The 14,544-nt window shown below is 40.7% G+C and overlaps 1 protein-coding gene across 4 annotated transcripts in view; it reads left to right on the top strand.

The window, feature by feature from the left end:
- The window catches only part of KCNG2 (potassium voltage-gated channel modifier subfamily G member 2), a 52,584-nt gene that overhangs the window by 17,905 nt on the left and 20,135 nt on the right, over positions 1 to 14,544 (top strand). For 3 of the 4 annotated variants that reach the window (XM_058833635.1, XM_058833634.1, XM_058833633.1), the window contains exon 2: positions 11,210 to 12,033. In XM_058833635.1, coding sequence (XP_058689618.1) covers positions 11,278 to 12,033 — 756 coding nt within the window. In that variant the 5' untranslated portion in view covers positions 11,210 to 11,277. Of the gene's footprint in view, positions 1 to 2,784; positions 2,876 to 11,209; positions 12,034 to 14,544 lie in introns of those variants that run through there. The other variant, XM_058833636.1, reaches the window with a different exon arrangement.

Here is a 14,544-nt window from a genome sequence, read left to right as displayed (position 1 = left end):
TCTTTTTTGTTAACAGTAAAAGTTGATTGTTAGCAAAAAAAACCCAATAATAGAATAATGAAGTTTTGTTTGGAACAAATGCCCTAGGATAAGTAAAATTGAGGTAGATAAATCTGGGGTGTTCTGCTGTATTGCATTATACAGGTATAGAGAGCTGCTGACCACATAAGCCTTGTGCCTGATAATCACTTCTATTCACTGCTGTCGCTGTGGAGGGAGACAAAAGAGTTTTTGTAGAGACTATGCTCCAGATTCTTCAGGGTAGTAGATAAACCTTATATTTGCCAAGGTACAGGCTTGGAATAGAGCTGGAGCCCAGCTTTTTTGTTAGTACCTGTGAAACTACTCCATTCTGTGATTTTTCTCATTTAGCTGAACATTTATCTGAACAGCATCCATCTTTTTTCCCCAGTACTGCAGTGCCCTAGCAAACACAACCTTATGAGTGAGACCAGCTTATTCATCTGCAGAGCACCTTCCAGGGAGCCTCCTTTGGCAGTCAGGGAGCATAGCTGGAAAGAAAAAGAGGTGCAAAATTATTCCTACACTTGCCAGTCTCCAGCTTCTTTGGGACCCCGTCAGATCTTCTGGCAGCACAAGGAAGTGAGAGCAGCTTTCCATTGCTCAAAGTGAAATAGTCGTGGCTATCCTCTTAGCTGCACAATGAACTAGCCAGTCAGATAAAGGTGGAATGAAGAAGTAACTTCCTCAGCTCTGCTGGCCCAGTTCACCGTCTTGGTCACCTTCCTGCTTTCCTTTGGCAATGGGATTGCCAGAGCCCACTGCCCTTTGTAGGCCTAGTTCTGTGCAAAGCCACCACAGCACACATAGATCTCTGGCGTAATCCAAATTTGGGGTAAATTGGTCTGCCTAGTCATACTGCTTTTTCTGATGTAAAGCCTGTTTCTGTGTCTCCATAGCAGCCCCTCTCACAAAGTGCTGCAGGGGGAAGTTAAAACTGAGGCAACCATGAATGGGGCCTGGAGTGAAGTCCTAAACACCTCCCGAGCAAGGCCTGTGGGATAATGACCTCCTGAGTTTTTAATATGAGCACCACAGACTGTGCAGCTCATGGAGCCTTCCTCATGGAAGGGCAAGGCCACCTGGCAGTGAAGTAACTGGAAATTCCACATCATCTCTCTGACCGTAATAAGATTTAAAGCACGGCAACACAGGGGAAGAAACCAGCAGCTTTGGAGTGTTCCAGAGATACTGGGATCTGGCAGTGATTTATTGTTTGTCTCACTTGCAGAATAATATATGCTTTATGAGTAACAACATGTCCTTTTGCTGCATGAAAATAACTGCTCAGAAACAAAATCGTATCAGTAGTGGCAATGCTGTAAAATGAATTCCTTAGTGGTATTTTATCCCAGTGTTTCTGTGTATTTGCTGGTATTGCAAGTGGAATGGTGGTGAGCAATCTGGCAGACACTGAAGGAATTCTGAACAGAGGAGAGCTTTCTCAGGGAGAACAGGAATTGTTCATTTGCTAGCCCAACTGCAGAAACAATTAGTGAATAAATAACCACCCTGAGCATCCTTTAAAGGTCTGGATTGTTGTCATAGTGTTGATGTTATTGCCTGCTTTCACTGCCCTGAGAGCTCACCTTATTCAACGGTACATTTAAACCTATTGGGTCAAAAACCTCCAGATTGGGCAGCTGGTCTTAGAATGGAGCTTCTCACACATCTGTCACTATAGCAGTTCTCTGGAAATGTTACATCAGTGTGTCTGTATGACATTGATTTACCAGGGTTCTCCAGCAAGATATCAGTGAAATGTTTTCAGCTATTGCATACATGATTAATTAGCCTGTCAGCCTTCCTCTTGTATCTGTTCCAGTGTTTTTGAAAGGAGAGCTGATTTAGGAAGGATTCACTATGATTGCTGAAGATACTGCACATAACTGGATCAGTCATATTTTACCTGATTTTAAAGCCATAATCTTCACAGTGGAATCCATTCATTCCCGCTGCATTGCGTAGATAAGTCCATGGAAATTTTATAGAGAACAAGGTCCTAATGCTAACATCCTCAGTCTGTGAGCTGACTGAAATAATTGCATTAGAGAAAGTGCAAAGTTTTCTAATCATTTTGGCTCTTTATGAAACATTAAAACTGATAACATTATCAGATGATCCTTTAAGTGAGTGAGTGTGTTTAGTGAATTTAAGTGTTTCTCTACTGAGTGCAGCAGTGGCAATTCAGTGGACGGGAAAGTGGGTTGCTGGTGAGAGAAATTAGAGATGGCTTAGATTATTACAGGTCATGTCCATCCTCTTCAATAGCAGGGTAAGAATGTGGAAATGCATCTGTAAAGCCAAACTGCAAAAGACCTCTCTCTGCCTGTTTGAGAGGGAAAAAACATAAACTGTGTCCCACCTTTCCAGGAACCAAAAGAATCAGTGCTTCTACACAGGTGCTGTGGCTTTGTCCTGTCAGCTTTTGTCAGGAAAGTTGATGTTGCTACCACGTTTGTCTAGGAGGAATCCAGGACTGAAGATGTAATGAAATTGACATTTTGAAACAGAATTTTGTGGTGAATTTATATAAATACACATGGGGTTCTTTGTTAGTAATAGCATTAGTTTTCCTATCTATTTCAGCACAAATTTTTATTTTTTAATTTACTTCAAGCTGCTGCAGTATTTCCAGTTCACCACAACTGAAAGCTGCAAAATGTAAATGTTCCTGGGTAAAGACTGCACAGAATAGAAGTGAAGGGCTTTGGGAACTTCCCACTCCAGGCAGTGGTAGTCATTCCTTGTGGAGATGCAAGTTGTGTACAGAGCAAGATCTAGAACACCTTCTCATTTGAAAACACATCTGGAGGACAGGATTCCTGAATTCTGTCCACAGCAGGGAGGGCAGGTAATTCTTGCTGCACCAAGCAGCAGTTATTAGCACTGTGTCAGTATTCCCAGTGCTCACTGTGGGCATTATGCCACAGAGTCAAGAACCTCCCTCTGTTTAGAAGTCACCATATCCAAGGGCTCTGGAACCACAGCCATATTAATCTCATTCAAAAGATGTGTGTCACTGTGAGTGTGGGTAGGGATATTGGGACACAAGGCAGAACAAGCTGTGGGGACACCAGATGTGCACAAAGAGAGTGATGAGCTAAAGTGAACAGACTTCAGGCCAGGAGCTATCCTTTAACCAGTGTGTCTCTAAGAGAGAGACTGTTCTATTGCATGTGGACCTTTGTTTGATCCAGTTCCTGTTAACTCCAATCCATGGATTAAAATTTACAATCTTAATTAGTCAAAATTTAAAAGGTCTTCTATGCAATGATGTTAATAATTAACTACAATCATGTTAAATTCAGAGGCAGAATTGTGTTTAAGTAGAGATGGGAATATTTTTGAGGTCAGTGCACAACTGATTTTTGAAACACACATGAGAACAAGAACATCATCTGCAAAACAAACATGAAAACACATAAAATCCAGTGTTCACTAATTCAAGCTAACAAGAGAAGCAAGATGCATCTGTATACAATTTACCTTTCCTGCAAAGGATTTCATGTGGAAATTTAAAAGGCTAGGTCTGCATCTGAAATCTGTGAGCAGTTAATGAGAGCATTTATTCATAGAATCATTTAGATTGGAGAAGACCCTCAGGATCACCAAGTCCAGCCGTTAACCCAGCACTGCCAAGTTCACCACTAAACCATGTCCCTAGGTGCCGTGTCTGCAAGATCTCCAGGGGTGTCGACTCAACCACTTCCCTCAGCAGCCTGTTCCAATGCTTGATAAGTCTTCCAGTGAAGAAATTTTTCCTAATATCCAGTCTAAACTTCTCCTGGCACAATTTGAGGCTGTTGCCTCTCATCCTTTCACATTCAGTCATATGTATCTAACAACCATTCATACAAACCTGTGAATGGCCATGAAAGAGACCCAAGGACAGGTACAGTTATTAGGAAAAATGCCCCAGCAAATTTTTATGAACTTCTGAATGCTAAACTGGGCCAAGAATGACATCACACAGTCAAACCTTCTTATTTCTAGTCAGAAATCTAGTTGGTATATTCTGTACAAAATCAAGCCTATTAATCATGTGGGTGGGAAGCTGCTAAGTATAGAATTGCAAAAACCAGAAGGATGGATCAGAAAGAAAAGATCAGTGTTAAGAGCAGAGCTTGTGTTAAAAACTGCTTTTTACCTCAGCAGTAATCTGCAAACCAACTGGAATGCTTAACTGATAATTCTATGATTTTCACAGATACCAAAATTTGTTTGGATTTTTGTGCTTCCCAAATTTTGGCAACAGAAATGAGACAATCTGTTTAATTTCCTGGGTGAGAGGGATAAACAATGCTGTTTTAAAACACTACACAGTCTGTCACTTTTGCATTTGAAAGTACCATTCACATTGTATCTTAGGCCAGCTGTGGGTATGTAATCATGACTGGAGCAGATGCTTTAAAAACTGGATTTTGATGGGTTTTTTTATTCTGAAATACAACAATCTAGGAACAGGAAAAGAAATGTTTCAGACTGGCAACTAACTCATAGTACGTTATCTGACTAGCTGATTAAATGGGATACTAACAGGATTAATCAGTAAGGCTCTTAAAATAAACTTGTGTGTGATTTATGGAAGAGTAAAAACTTCACCATCTAGCGACTGCCAGTAAGGGTCAAAGGTGCCATGTTCACAGGACTCAATCTCTGTCCAAGCAAGTGCAGACAGAACATATTTTAATTTCAGGCTCTTGACAATTCAAGGTTGCAGTTAACAGGAACTGGATCAAACAAATCTCCACATCTAATCTAATCTTCCCAGAATCTGGGAGGTACAGCTCTGCTCTGAAGTCCCTTCCCTTTAGCACATCATCCACTTGGCGCATATTTGGAGTCTGTTTAGTTGTTCAGGAAATATGAACTAAGGATAAAAGCACGTTTTACAAATATGTTTTTTTGCTAACAGCTGAGGGTTAATTCACCTAAACAAATACAGCATGGTTTGAACACAGTGCTCTGTTTTATTGTAAGTAGTAATAATTCTGTGGGGAAAAGCTTTTCTGCCTAATCCTTGCAGTCTCTGCTTGTTTTTTATTTATAGTTCTGTTTAAGTGAAAAACATGTTTTAGGACCTTTGTGACATCTTGAAGCTTGCTAGCCTGAACGGAATTCTGTAATTCTGGGTAGAATGAAAAAATAAGCCGTGCTTGCTCTGTCTGTATTTTACCTAGCATGTCTGCCTTTTGTCTGCTATGCAACTGAAGTGTGCAAATAGGTTCCTAGAAATAATAGTTCAATGCTATTTAGGGTACAAAGACAAATGGGCACCGAAAGCTTGTGGAAGTCCAGAGTAAGATTGGGTTTAGCTATGAAGATATGGGTGAAAACTCCACACTTTCACATAGATAGTTGACCCAGATCCCTATTTCTTAAAGATGCCACAATGTTCATACTTTCACTATAGAACTCTGGGAAGTGCAGTGACACAAGATAACTCATAATCTGTCTAATAGAGACAAATAACTATGGGCACATGTCAGAATAATTAATGCTGAGTCAAGTTAATTTTTTCATTTAACAAATTGAATTGTTTCAGTGAATTGTGTAGTGCAGCTTAAATGTGATGAGGGATGTTCAGAGAAGAAAATTATTAAATTTTTCCCCCACTGAATTAATGAAAATATTAAGGAAAATGTACACTCATTGTATGTTATTGCATATTATTGCATGATATTGCATATTGTTACTCCGTGTTAATGCAACAATGTCCAGCTTCACATGCTGAACTTTGCAGCCTTCATTACAGCAGGAGTCTCCTGGGCTTCTTGGACTGACTAATGTAGCATCCTCCTCAAGGCCCCCAAAACACTCTCTGGAGGAGATTATCTTGGCTGTTGAGCTCCATTCCTATACAAGAACCCTTCTTTCTCTTTTAGATGGGGACATCTCAGCTAGGTGTGTAAGTTGTGTGTTCCTGTTACTCTGATGAGGAAGCAGACAAAATGAAGGGCTGTTGAAAATCCTGGTAGCTTTTCAACTTCTTGAGCTATTGCCCTCCCTAAGCAGGGGCTTAGGAGGTTAGGGATATTAAAGTTTACTGATAATAAATACAGAAATATGTAAAATTTGACTGTGTCCAAGTTGCAGTTCCCCTGAAAGGAGCAAGGTGTGGTTCAATCTCTTCTCCCAAATACCAAGAGATTGGACAGGAGGCAATGGCCTCAAGCTGTGCCTGGGGAGGTTTAGATTGGATATTAGGAAGCATTTCTTCCTAATGATAAGGTGGGCAGGCATTGGAACAGGCTGCCCAGGGAAGTGTGTGAGTCACCATCCCTGGAGGTATTTAAAAGACCATAGATGTGGCACTTTGGGATGTGGTTTAGTGGCAGACTTGGCAGTGTCAGGGTAATGGTTGGACTCAGAGATCCCTTAAGGGTCTTTTCCAACATAAATGATTCTACGATTCTGTGATAATGAGTACACAGGGAGGCATAATCCCATTCAGTGCGGACAAACTCAGAAGCTAATTCCCCAAATCCCACAGAGTCTGCCTTCTAGGCTAAGCTGCATCTGTTTTACTGTATCCTCCCAGTCCCCTTTTCAGTTTTGTTTTGTTGGGGGTTGTTTTGTTTTGTTTTAAAATGTGTGTATTTCTCACACCCCATCTGTTTTGCATTTTGTAAGCCTCAGGGGCAGGTGCTCTCCTCTCTATGTTTCCACAGTGACTGGCAAGGACTCATTATGGGGAGTCCAAGTTCTACTGCTTTACCATAAGTACAAAAGTAACCTGGATCCCCTAAGCCTCTTTGTCCATACTCTTAGCTGTAATATCACCAAATGTATGGTCAATTGTATGTGTAAGATTTAGTATTAAAGTGATTGTGTGTGCTGTGATTTATAGATCACATCACAGTATGAAGTGGGAACTGCTTTGGTCCCAGGCAGCAATGCCAGGTTTCAGCACATCCCTGACTAGAAATGGCTGAGCACTGCAGAACTGATTCACTGACTCAACTCTCACTGGAATTGAGAGAAAAATCTTGTGGTCACCCTAATATATGTTTCATGTTTGTGGCTTTAAATTATGACACAATTACCTGTTCTCTGTCAAAATGTGTTTCATTTCACAAAGGAAATCTTAAAACATTAATTACAAAAAAATTCTCATGCTTCCTCTTGCTACTGTAGCACAAATGTAAACTTTCAATACTTTGTAATTTACAGCAGCAGTTAAAAGGAGACTGTTCCCAAAATCACAGAGTAGTTCAAGTAGAAAGGGATCCCCAGAGTTCATCTGATTTATCTTCCACTGCTCAAAGCGGCATCAGCCAGGTTACTTGGGACTGTGGCCAGATGGGTTTTGAATATTCCCAAAGACAGAGCCCCCCCCACCTCTCAGCATTCTCTTTCAGCCTTCTTCTGTGCACAAAGACCTCTGAATTCTCCCTGTTTTCCCCCCTGGCCACCTGCTTTAGTGTACAGGCCCTTCAGAGCCGCCTGGTCAGGCTGGTTTCTCAGAAGAGGTGTGAGTGCTCTGCCCACGACACTTTCCCGTACCCTCATTTATGTGCACACGCTTTATGTGTCCTCCCTTCCTCACGAGATCTCTCCTGCCATGGCATCCTGCAGTCTTTGCTCCACCACTACCTCCCATCACTGTTGCCAAGCTCTCCTTGCCAGGCCTCTTGGTAGGGATGATTTTGCCCTATTTTTCGTTCTTATCCAAGGCAACTTGAGGCCAGGGAAGCTGCATGCAGAATCACACATAACTTGTCTGCTGCCATACTGATAGAATGGGATAATGAGGAATGTTTGTGTGAGGAGCAGTTCTGGGAGCAAGCAAAGTGAAAAGGCAGCAAGCAGGGAAATAGCCCTCTCTCCACTGAGGAAATAGTTCAACAAAAAGAGGAATAAGAGGCAGGTGTGTGCTTCTGAGGTTTATGAGTCTTTAAAATCTTTGATGAGAAATACCTGTATTGTGAAGGTCTCAGCTGTCTGCTGCTGACAAAACATGGCTGAACTTGCGTGTGTGTGTAGACATATACATGTGCATACACAGATGGCCAAAGAAAGTACTTCTTAGTGAATAAAAATTGTTTGACTATACTTAAAAAAAAAGAATCCACACAATGTATGACCCACCCTGTATATGATCCTCAAACTGAAATATTCATGCAGCATTTCTCCTACAGCACTTCAAAATTATGAACAACAAATATAGAGTAAAATTCTGTCCTTCATCCCTGTGATGGGCAGCTTATTCCAGACTGTTTTAATAGTCTTTCCTGCTCCCATGTGTTAGATTAAATAGTAGAAATGCCAACTGGATGATAATGTAGTATCATTTCTGGAAGTATTGGCTTTTAATGTTAATCTTCAATGGGATGCTTTACTGCAGGCATGTGCATACATTAGATAACCCTGGCATGCAGAGAGTATTTTAAGACCTACATAATTTTGAAACACCCTTTAATATTTAGTGAAAGTGATGATACATTCCATGCACATAAGATCAGAAGCAGACCTTCCAGGCTTGTTTTACTTCTCAGGATAGATGCCAAATTGGGAGCCCACAGTATTTTGGTTTTCTATACAGCAGTTAAAATGGCACCACAAGCTGTTCCACTGACATCTGAGCCTGGTCTTGGGCAGTCAGCTCACAAGGTAGAAGTGCCAAAGAGAATAAGAAATACAACTGTCTTCACATGCTTATCTTTTAATCTGAGATTAAATAGGAGATTTCCAAAACAAATGCTGCCAACTATTATGGATTCTGGGATGTTGAACTGTGATGTGAGAAAATTCATTTTAATGACTGAACTCCACCATCTGGTGCTAGCTGCACTGTCCAGAATCAACTTGTCAAATCACAGGCAACTTTAATTTGTAACCACTTCTCTCCCACTTTCTGTGTATCCACTGAAAATAAAATAAAATAAAATAAAATAAAAAAAATAAAATAAAATAAAATAAAATAAAATAAAATAAAATAAAATAAAATAAAATAAAATAAAATAAAATAAAATAAAATAAGCTGTGTTCTTAAGTTTTAGATTTAAGCAACATCATTTTATATCCACAAAATAAAAGATGAACTGTCTGAAATTAATAGATTTTGTAGCAAACAACATGCTTACAGATTTTCACATTGCGTTAGCTGCTGCTTAGAAGAAGGAAGAAGTGTGTGTAAGATTAGATTCAAAGCATTTCTGTGAAATGTATCTGGCCCCTTTTGGAGCAACCTGCTACACGGGGGAGAGGAAAAAACCAAATCCTGGCCTTGATGTCAAAACAATGTAAACTCCTCTTAGTATGTTGACTTGTGGAACAAGTGAGGCATGAAAACAAAAGTGCAGAGCCCTCAGTAGTGACAGTGAATATTTTATCTTACCAAGAGAAAGCAACAAGAGACCAAATCCTTAAAGCATATGCCGTGCTGACAGTGCGCTCTCGCTGTGACAGTAATGGTATTTGCAATCCCAGCTGCACTCAAGCCTGTGCTGTAAAAGCACCCATTCCTCAGAGTGCGTGTTGCCCTTTACTGGCCCTTAGCCAGATGAAGGAGCTTTTCTCTGTTGCTTATGTTGCCCTGTAGAAACGGATGCTTAAACAATTATTTCTCTTCCCTGAAGTGAAATTGGAGAGATTTTGGGATCACTAGCTCTTCCAAAATTTTCACGGTGCTGAAAAGTACCTTTAAGTGACTGTAGCTTTTTGCACATGAAGCAACCATTCTCTGGCTTTTTACAAATATCTGATGTAAGTGTTGGTCTGAAATTCAGGGACTGGATCCTCACAGAAATGTTGAAGCAAAAGTACCACTGTTACTGCAGTGTGGTTGTTTGAGAGTGGTTGGCAAGAATGTTTAGAGGGTGATTCAGGGCTGTGATTAAAAGTATTCACCAGTCTCTGTCAGAGATAGTTTTGACTAAGTCTAAAGTCTAGGAGTTGGTGAGCCGATTAAAGATAAAGGAAGTTGCTCCTCTGGGAATGTGTTTGAATGTGTATGCTCTCCAGTTTTTTTTAGCACCCATTGTTTGTTGTTCTCTCCTGGCTGAGGCATGAGATTCAGAGGGAATTATAGAATGCTGCTTATAAATTATGGAGTTTCATGATTACCATTCTGTCATCAAAAATGTCAGCTTATCCTTCACTAGTCAGTTCTTTCTCAGTTTTTCCATCCTCTGCTTTAAATTGTTCCCCATCACTGCATCCATTCCCAGCCCAGGCCTTTGTGTGGAGACCCAGTCATCCTACACTGACTCCTAGTTTCCTACTTCATATATGAGCAATTCAGGAAGTTTTGGTGATTCAAAAATGCAATTATATGGTAGTATTTCAAGACATCCCGGTATTGCTTTAGAGAGACAGCTCTGAAGAATGCATGCGATGAGCTTTACGGAAAGGAAGCAATGTGGATTGTGGTGCTGTAAAGGAGGGATAAGCAGGAGGCACAAATTAAATCCTGGAATTATATGTAATTCCTTCTAAATGTGACCAGTTGGGTTCTGTGCTATCCAGAAGAACAGCAACCGGGTCACTTCCAGCTCAGCTTCACTCTGAAGTGTGATCTCCTGTTTCAGAGCTGCTGACAGGCAGCTTGGAACCTTGTCCACAACTGCAGCCAAGCCCACAGCAGAGCTTCCAGCAGTTCCAGGCTCTCAGGCAAGCTCTGGTTTCAGAGCATGCCCTCAGATCCCACATATTCACTGCTATTGCTACCTAGGCTTGGTGAATTTAGGTTGGGAATTACCCACATTTCTGCCGTCACATTTCTGACTGTACTGTAAGTATCCATTTTATCCTCACCCCATAGGCTTTTTGTAATAGGAACATAACGTAGATGGGCCAAAATAGTCAAAAAACCATTTGCAACTAAGTTTTTTTATTAAGTTGCTAAACTGTAAATGGCAATTTATCTAAATGACTAGATTTCTCTTCTGGTATGCATTGATGTCTGGGATATAGCTTAAACCTCTAGAAATTTCTAGAAATTATAATTCACTGGTTTTATTTCCATTCAATCACTAACTAAACCCTCTAAAAGTAACAGCATGTCTTCTGACCTGATTGTAGCGTAAGCTTTTTCCCCAAGTGACTTTCAAAAAAAGATAGCCCTAAAATAATGGGGGGAAAAAGAATGCCATAGAGAAGAGTTTCTTGGGAGAGAGAGGATAGGATTGTTATCATTTAAGAGTCCCTGCTTTTCTTATAATTTTAAAATTCTGTTTTACAGATAGACTTTCTGGCCAAGCTCCAGAAGCTTTTGTTTGAGTAGCCTCAACCTCCCTATGGACTCAACAGATGTATCACGAAATGGCATTGCTCACTGGGAATGCAGATCCTGAGTTCAGCTCTCGCTCCTTCAACAACTTGGAAAACCTGTGTGAAGTGCAAACCAAGAAAGGATTCTTCTACAAAAAGGCCAAACTTCTGCATGCTGGAGAAGACCTGTGCTGCTTAGCCCGCTTGGATGACCGGTCCAGGTTTGTGATCATCAATGTAGGTGGTATTAAGTATAAAATTCCCTGGACCACCTTGGAGAACTGCCCCTTGACCAGGCTTGGGAAGCTAAAATCTTGCAACAATTATGATGAGATCATGGACATCTGCGATGATTATGATGTTAGCTGCAATGAATTTTTTTTTGACCGTAATCCTAGTGCCTTCAGAACAATCATGACATTCCTGACAGCCGGGAAGCTGAGGCTTCTCAGGGAGATGTGTGCTCTTTCGTTCCAGGAGGAGCTTGTGTACTGGGGGATAGAAGAGGACCACCTGGAGTGGTGCTGTAAAAAGAGATTGCGACAGAAAGAGGAAGAGGCAGCTGAGGCCAGGCTGTTTGAAAGGGAGATGGTATTTAATGAAGCTACGCAATGTGCCTTCCAGGACAGCAGCCGACTGAGTTTGTGCATGAGAAAGCTCAGGGATATGGTGGAGAACCCCCACTCAGGGATCCCAGGAAAGATCTTTGCTTGTATTTCAATATCCTTTGTTGCCATCACTGCTGTCAGCCTCTGCATCAGCACCATGCCAGATGTCAGAGAAGAAGAGGATCGGGTAAGTGCAGCTTTTCTTGAGGTAGAGCGTGTTTTACATCGTTGTCTCTTCAGGAAATGTGACAGGCAAAATCACTCCAGCAGATATGCAGGTATTGTGTTCAGTATATATGAAGTGGAAGGCTGGCTGGGTAGAGCACAGAAAGCATTATGTCACTCAAAACTGAGGGAAGATTGGGTCAAACTCTGCCCTGCCAGCCCAGCTTAGGCAGTTCACACCAGCAGATAGCCTTACCCACCAGATTTGTTTCCTGACATGTCTAACTAGATGACAAACTAGTTACTCTGGGGATAAAAACCAGCCTTTCTTGTGGTTTAATGTTTTGAGGTTAGGTTTAGAGCTAACAGATCAATTTTCCCTAAAGGTACTTTAACAATTTGAATGAACTCTCAGTGCGCCAGTGTAAAAACCACATCTAAAGTATTTTGATGCTACAGGGTAATGTAAAGGCCAGGGAAGCTGAGGCAGCAACTTAACAGCAGAAACAGAGCAATTGTCCCAATTTTCAGACCTGCTTAGTATTCTCAAGCGTAAGCTGTGGATGATTCATGCCCTTGAAAATCAAGTCTTACAGATATTTTGTTTATTCTTTAGTTCATCAAATTTCCTAAGGGTTTAGTCCCTTCTCTGTGCAAGCAGTTCACTTCTCTAGGATTAATTGTATGTAGGCCAGTGAGAGCTCATCTGAAAAATGGTAGAGGAGAGCATTCACATTTTCTTCACATGCATGCTGAAATGCAATCTGAGGAGTTAGCGGTGGGGATGTTTTGAAGAGTTCATGCCCTCTCTAGTTTTACCCAAGTCCAAGCTTGACACTAAATGTTTGGGCTTATTTCCCAGCCCCCATGGTCATTAAATGTGGTTGTGAAGTACTAAGACAGTACTTCACGCCATGAAGTGCAGCCTCTGAGATGAAGGCTGAGCTCTCCTGGAAGCAGCTCCTCCCGTGCACTGTCACCCAGGGGCTGGATGGCTTGTGCCCCACTGCCACGAGCAGAAAAGAGAGTGATCATCCCCAGACCAGAGACATTTACTGTTTTGTCACCTTGGCAGTAAAATGCACGCTGATGGAAAATGGATCCAGCTGCTCCAGAGAGACCCCTGCATCTGACTGAGCACCCTGTGTACAGTTAAAGCCACTCTTTGCTTGTGACGTCTGCTCAGGTTACATCTCAGCTGAGTAGTTTGATTTGGAATCAGACTCATTCAGGAGCAGACAGGAAAAAAGATAAACCATTTGGTGTGTTGACTGATAATATGATTTATTATCAGATCTTTATTTTAAGGGCTTTTTCTGATTCAAAATTTGAGGATGGAAGTACTGGGTACTAGTATAACACTATTGTGTCCTAATAATGTTTTTTAAGATATCATTTCCAAAACACGTCTTTTACCATCAGGGCTCCAGTATCCTGAATTCTAAGCACAAGGGATATTTTACTGTTGAAAACTGAGATGTATTTAGTGTTTAACTGTTCTCAGGTTTAAGTGAGAGCTGAACAATTCCTTTAAGAATCATGAGAGTTTAGGAACCTTATGTTTTTACTGTTGGTCTCAGCATAAATAGGCGCTCATGATAATAGGCTAATAACGTTTCTTGGGTGGAGAAAGATAATAATGAGAAAGAGCAAGCATATGAGAGAAGCCTGGACGTCTCGGTAAGCTGGAACCAGTACAAGAAGCACATTTTCATAGTCTAATGCAAGATTTTGCAATAAAGATGAATGCAGGCTTGCTCATGTAAAGATGAACGCTCGTGCTTGCTCTGGTTCCCAAAATGAGGGATAAATAATAAATAATAAATAATAAATAAATATTATTTATTTATTATTTATTATTAAATAATACAAGCAACCATAAATTCCTACTGCAACATAAAGTCAGAAGGGTTAATGCCAGCCTTGAATATCTAAGCTGGGGAGTATTAATAAGAAGCTGGAAGATTTTTTGTGCCTGTGTGCAGTACTGGTGAGACTGACACTAGAATACTGCAGTTGGTTCTCAGATTCATATTTTTAATGGTGTTTTGAAAAATTGGGAGAGGGCTAAAAACCTGTAAATCTTAGACACCTGGAGAAAATGCCATACAATAAGAAATTTGAACATTTCAGTTGATTTAAATTATTGTAAGGAAGGGGATTGGATTAGGCACATAAGTCTTTTTTTTTTATGAGGGGAGAAGAACTGTATCTTTAAAAGACCTTTAAATTAAGCAGGGGGAGGATGCATGGATGAAAGCTGAATCCTTATAAATTCATATGGGAAACTATATGCCAGTATTTAATACCAAGGTGATTCATTACTGGAAGAGAATTACTAGGAAGAGAATTAGTGGATTTTGTGCTTCTGGATATTTTCAGTTAAAAGCTCAGTACCCTTTTGTTTAGCCCTCAGCTAAACAGACTCTACTTCAATCAAAAGAAAAACATCAATTGCAGATCAAGTTACAAAGGTGAAATTCCTGCAATACAGAGAAGATCAGAATAAATTATCCAATGTTCTTCTGTGCCC

The sequence above is a fragment of the Poecile atricapillus genome, chromosome 2 (genome assembly GCF_030490865.1).
Source record: "Poecile atricapillus isolate bPoeAtr1 chromosome 2, bPoeAtr1.hap1, whole genome shotgun sequence".
Taxonomy (NCBI): Eukaryota; Metazoa; Chordata; class Aves; order Passeriformes; family Paridae; genus Poecile; species Poecile atricapillus.
The sequence above is the reverse complement of the archived record's forward strand: the minus strand, read 5'-3'. Positions and strand labels throughout refer to the sequence as shown.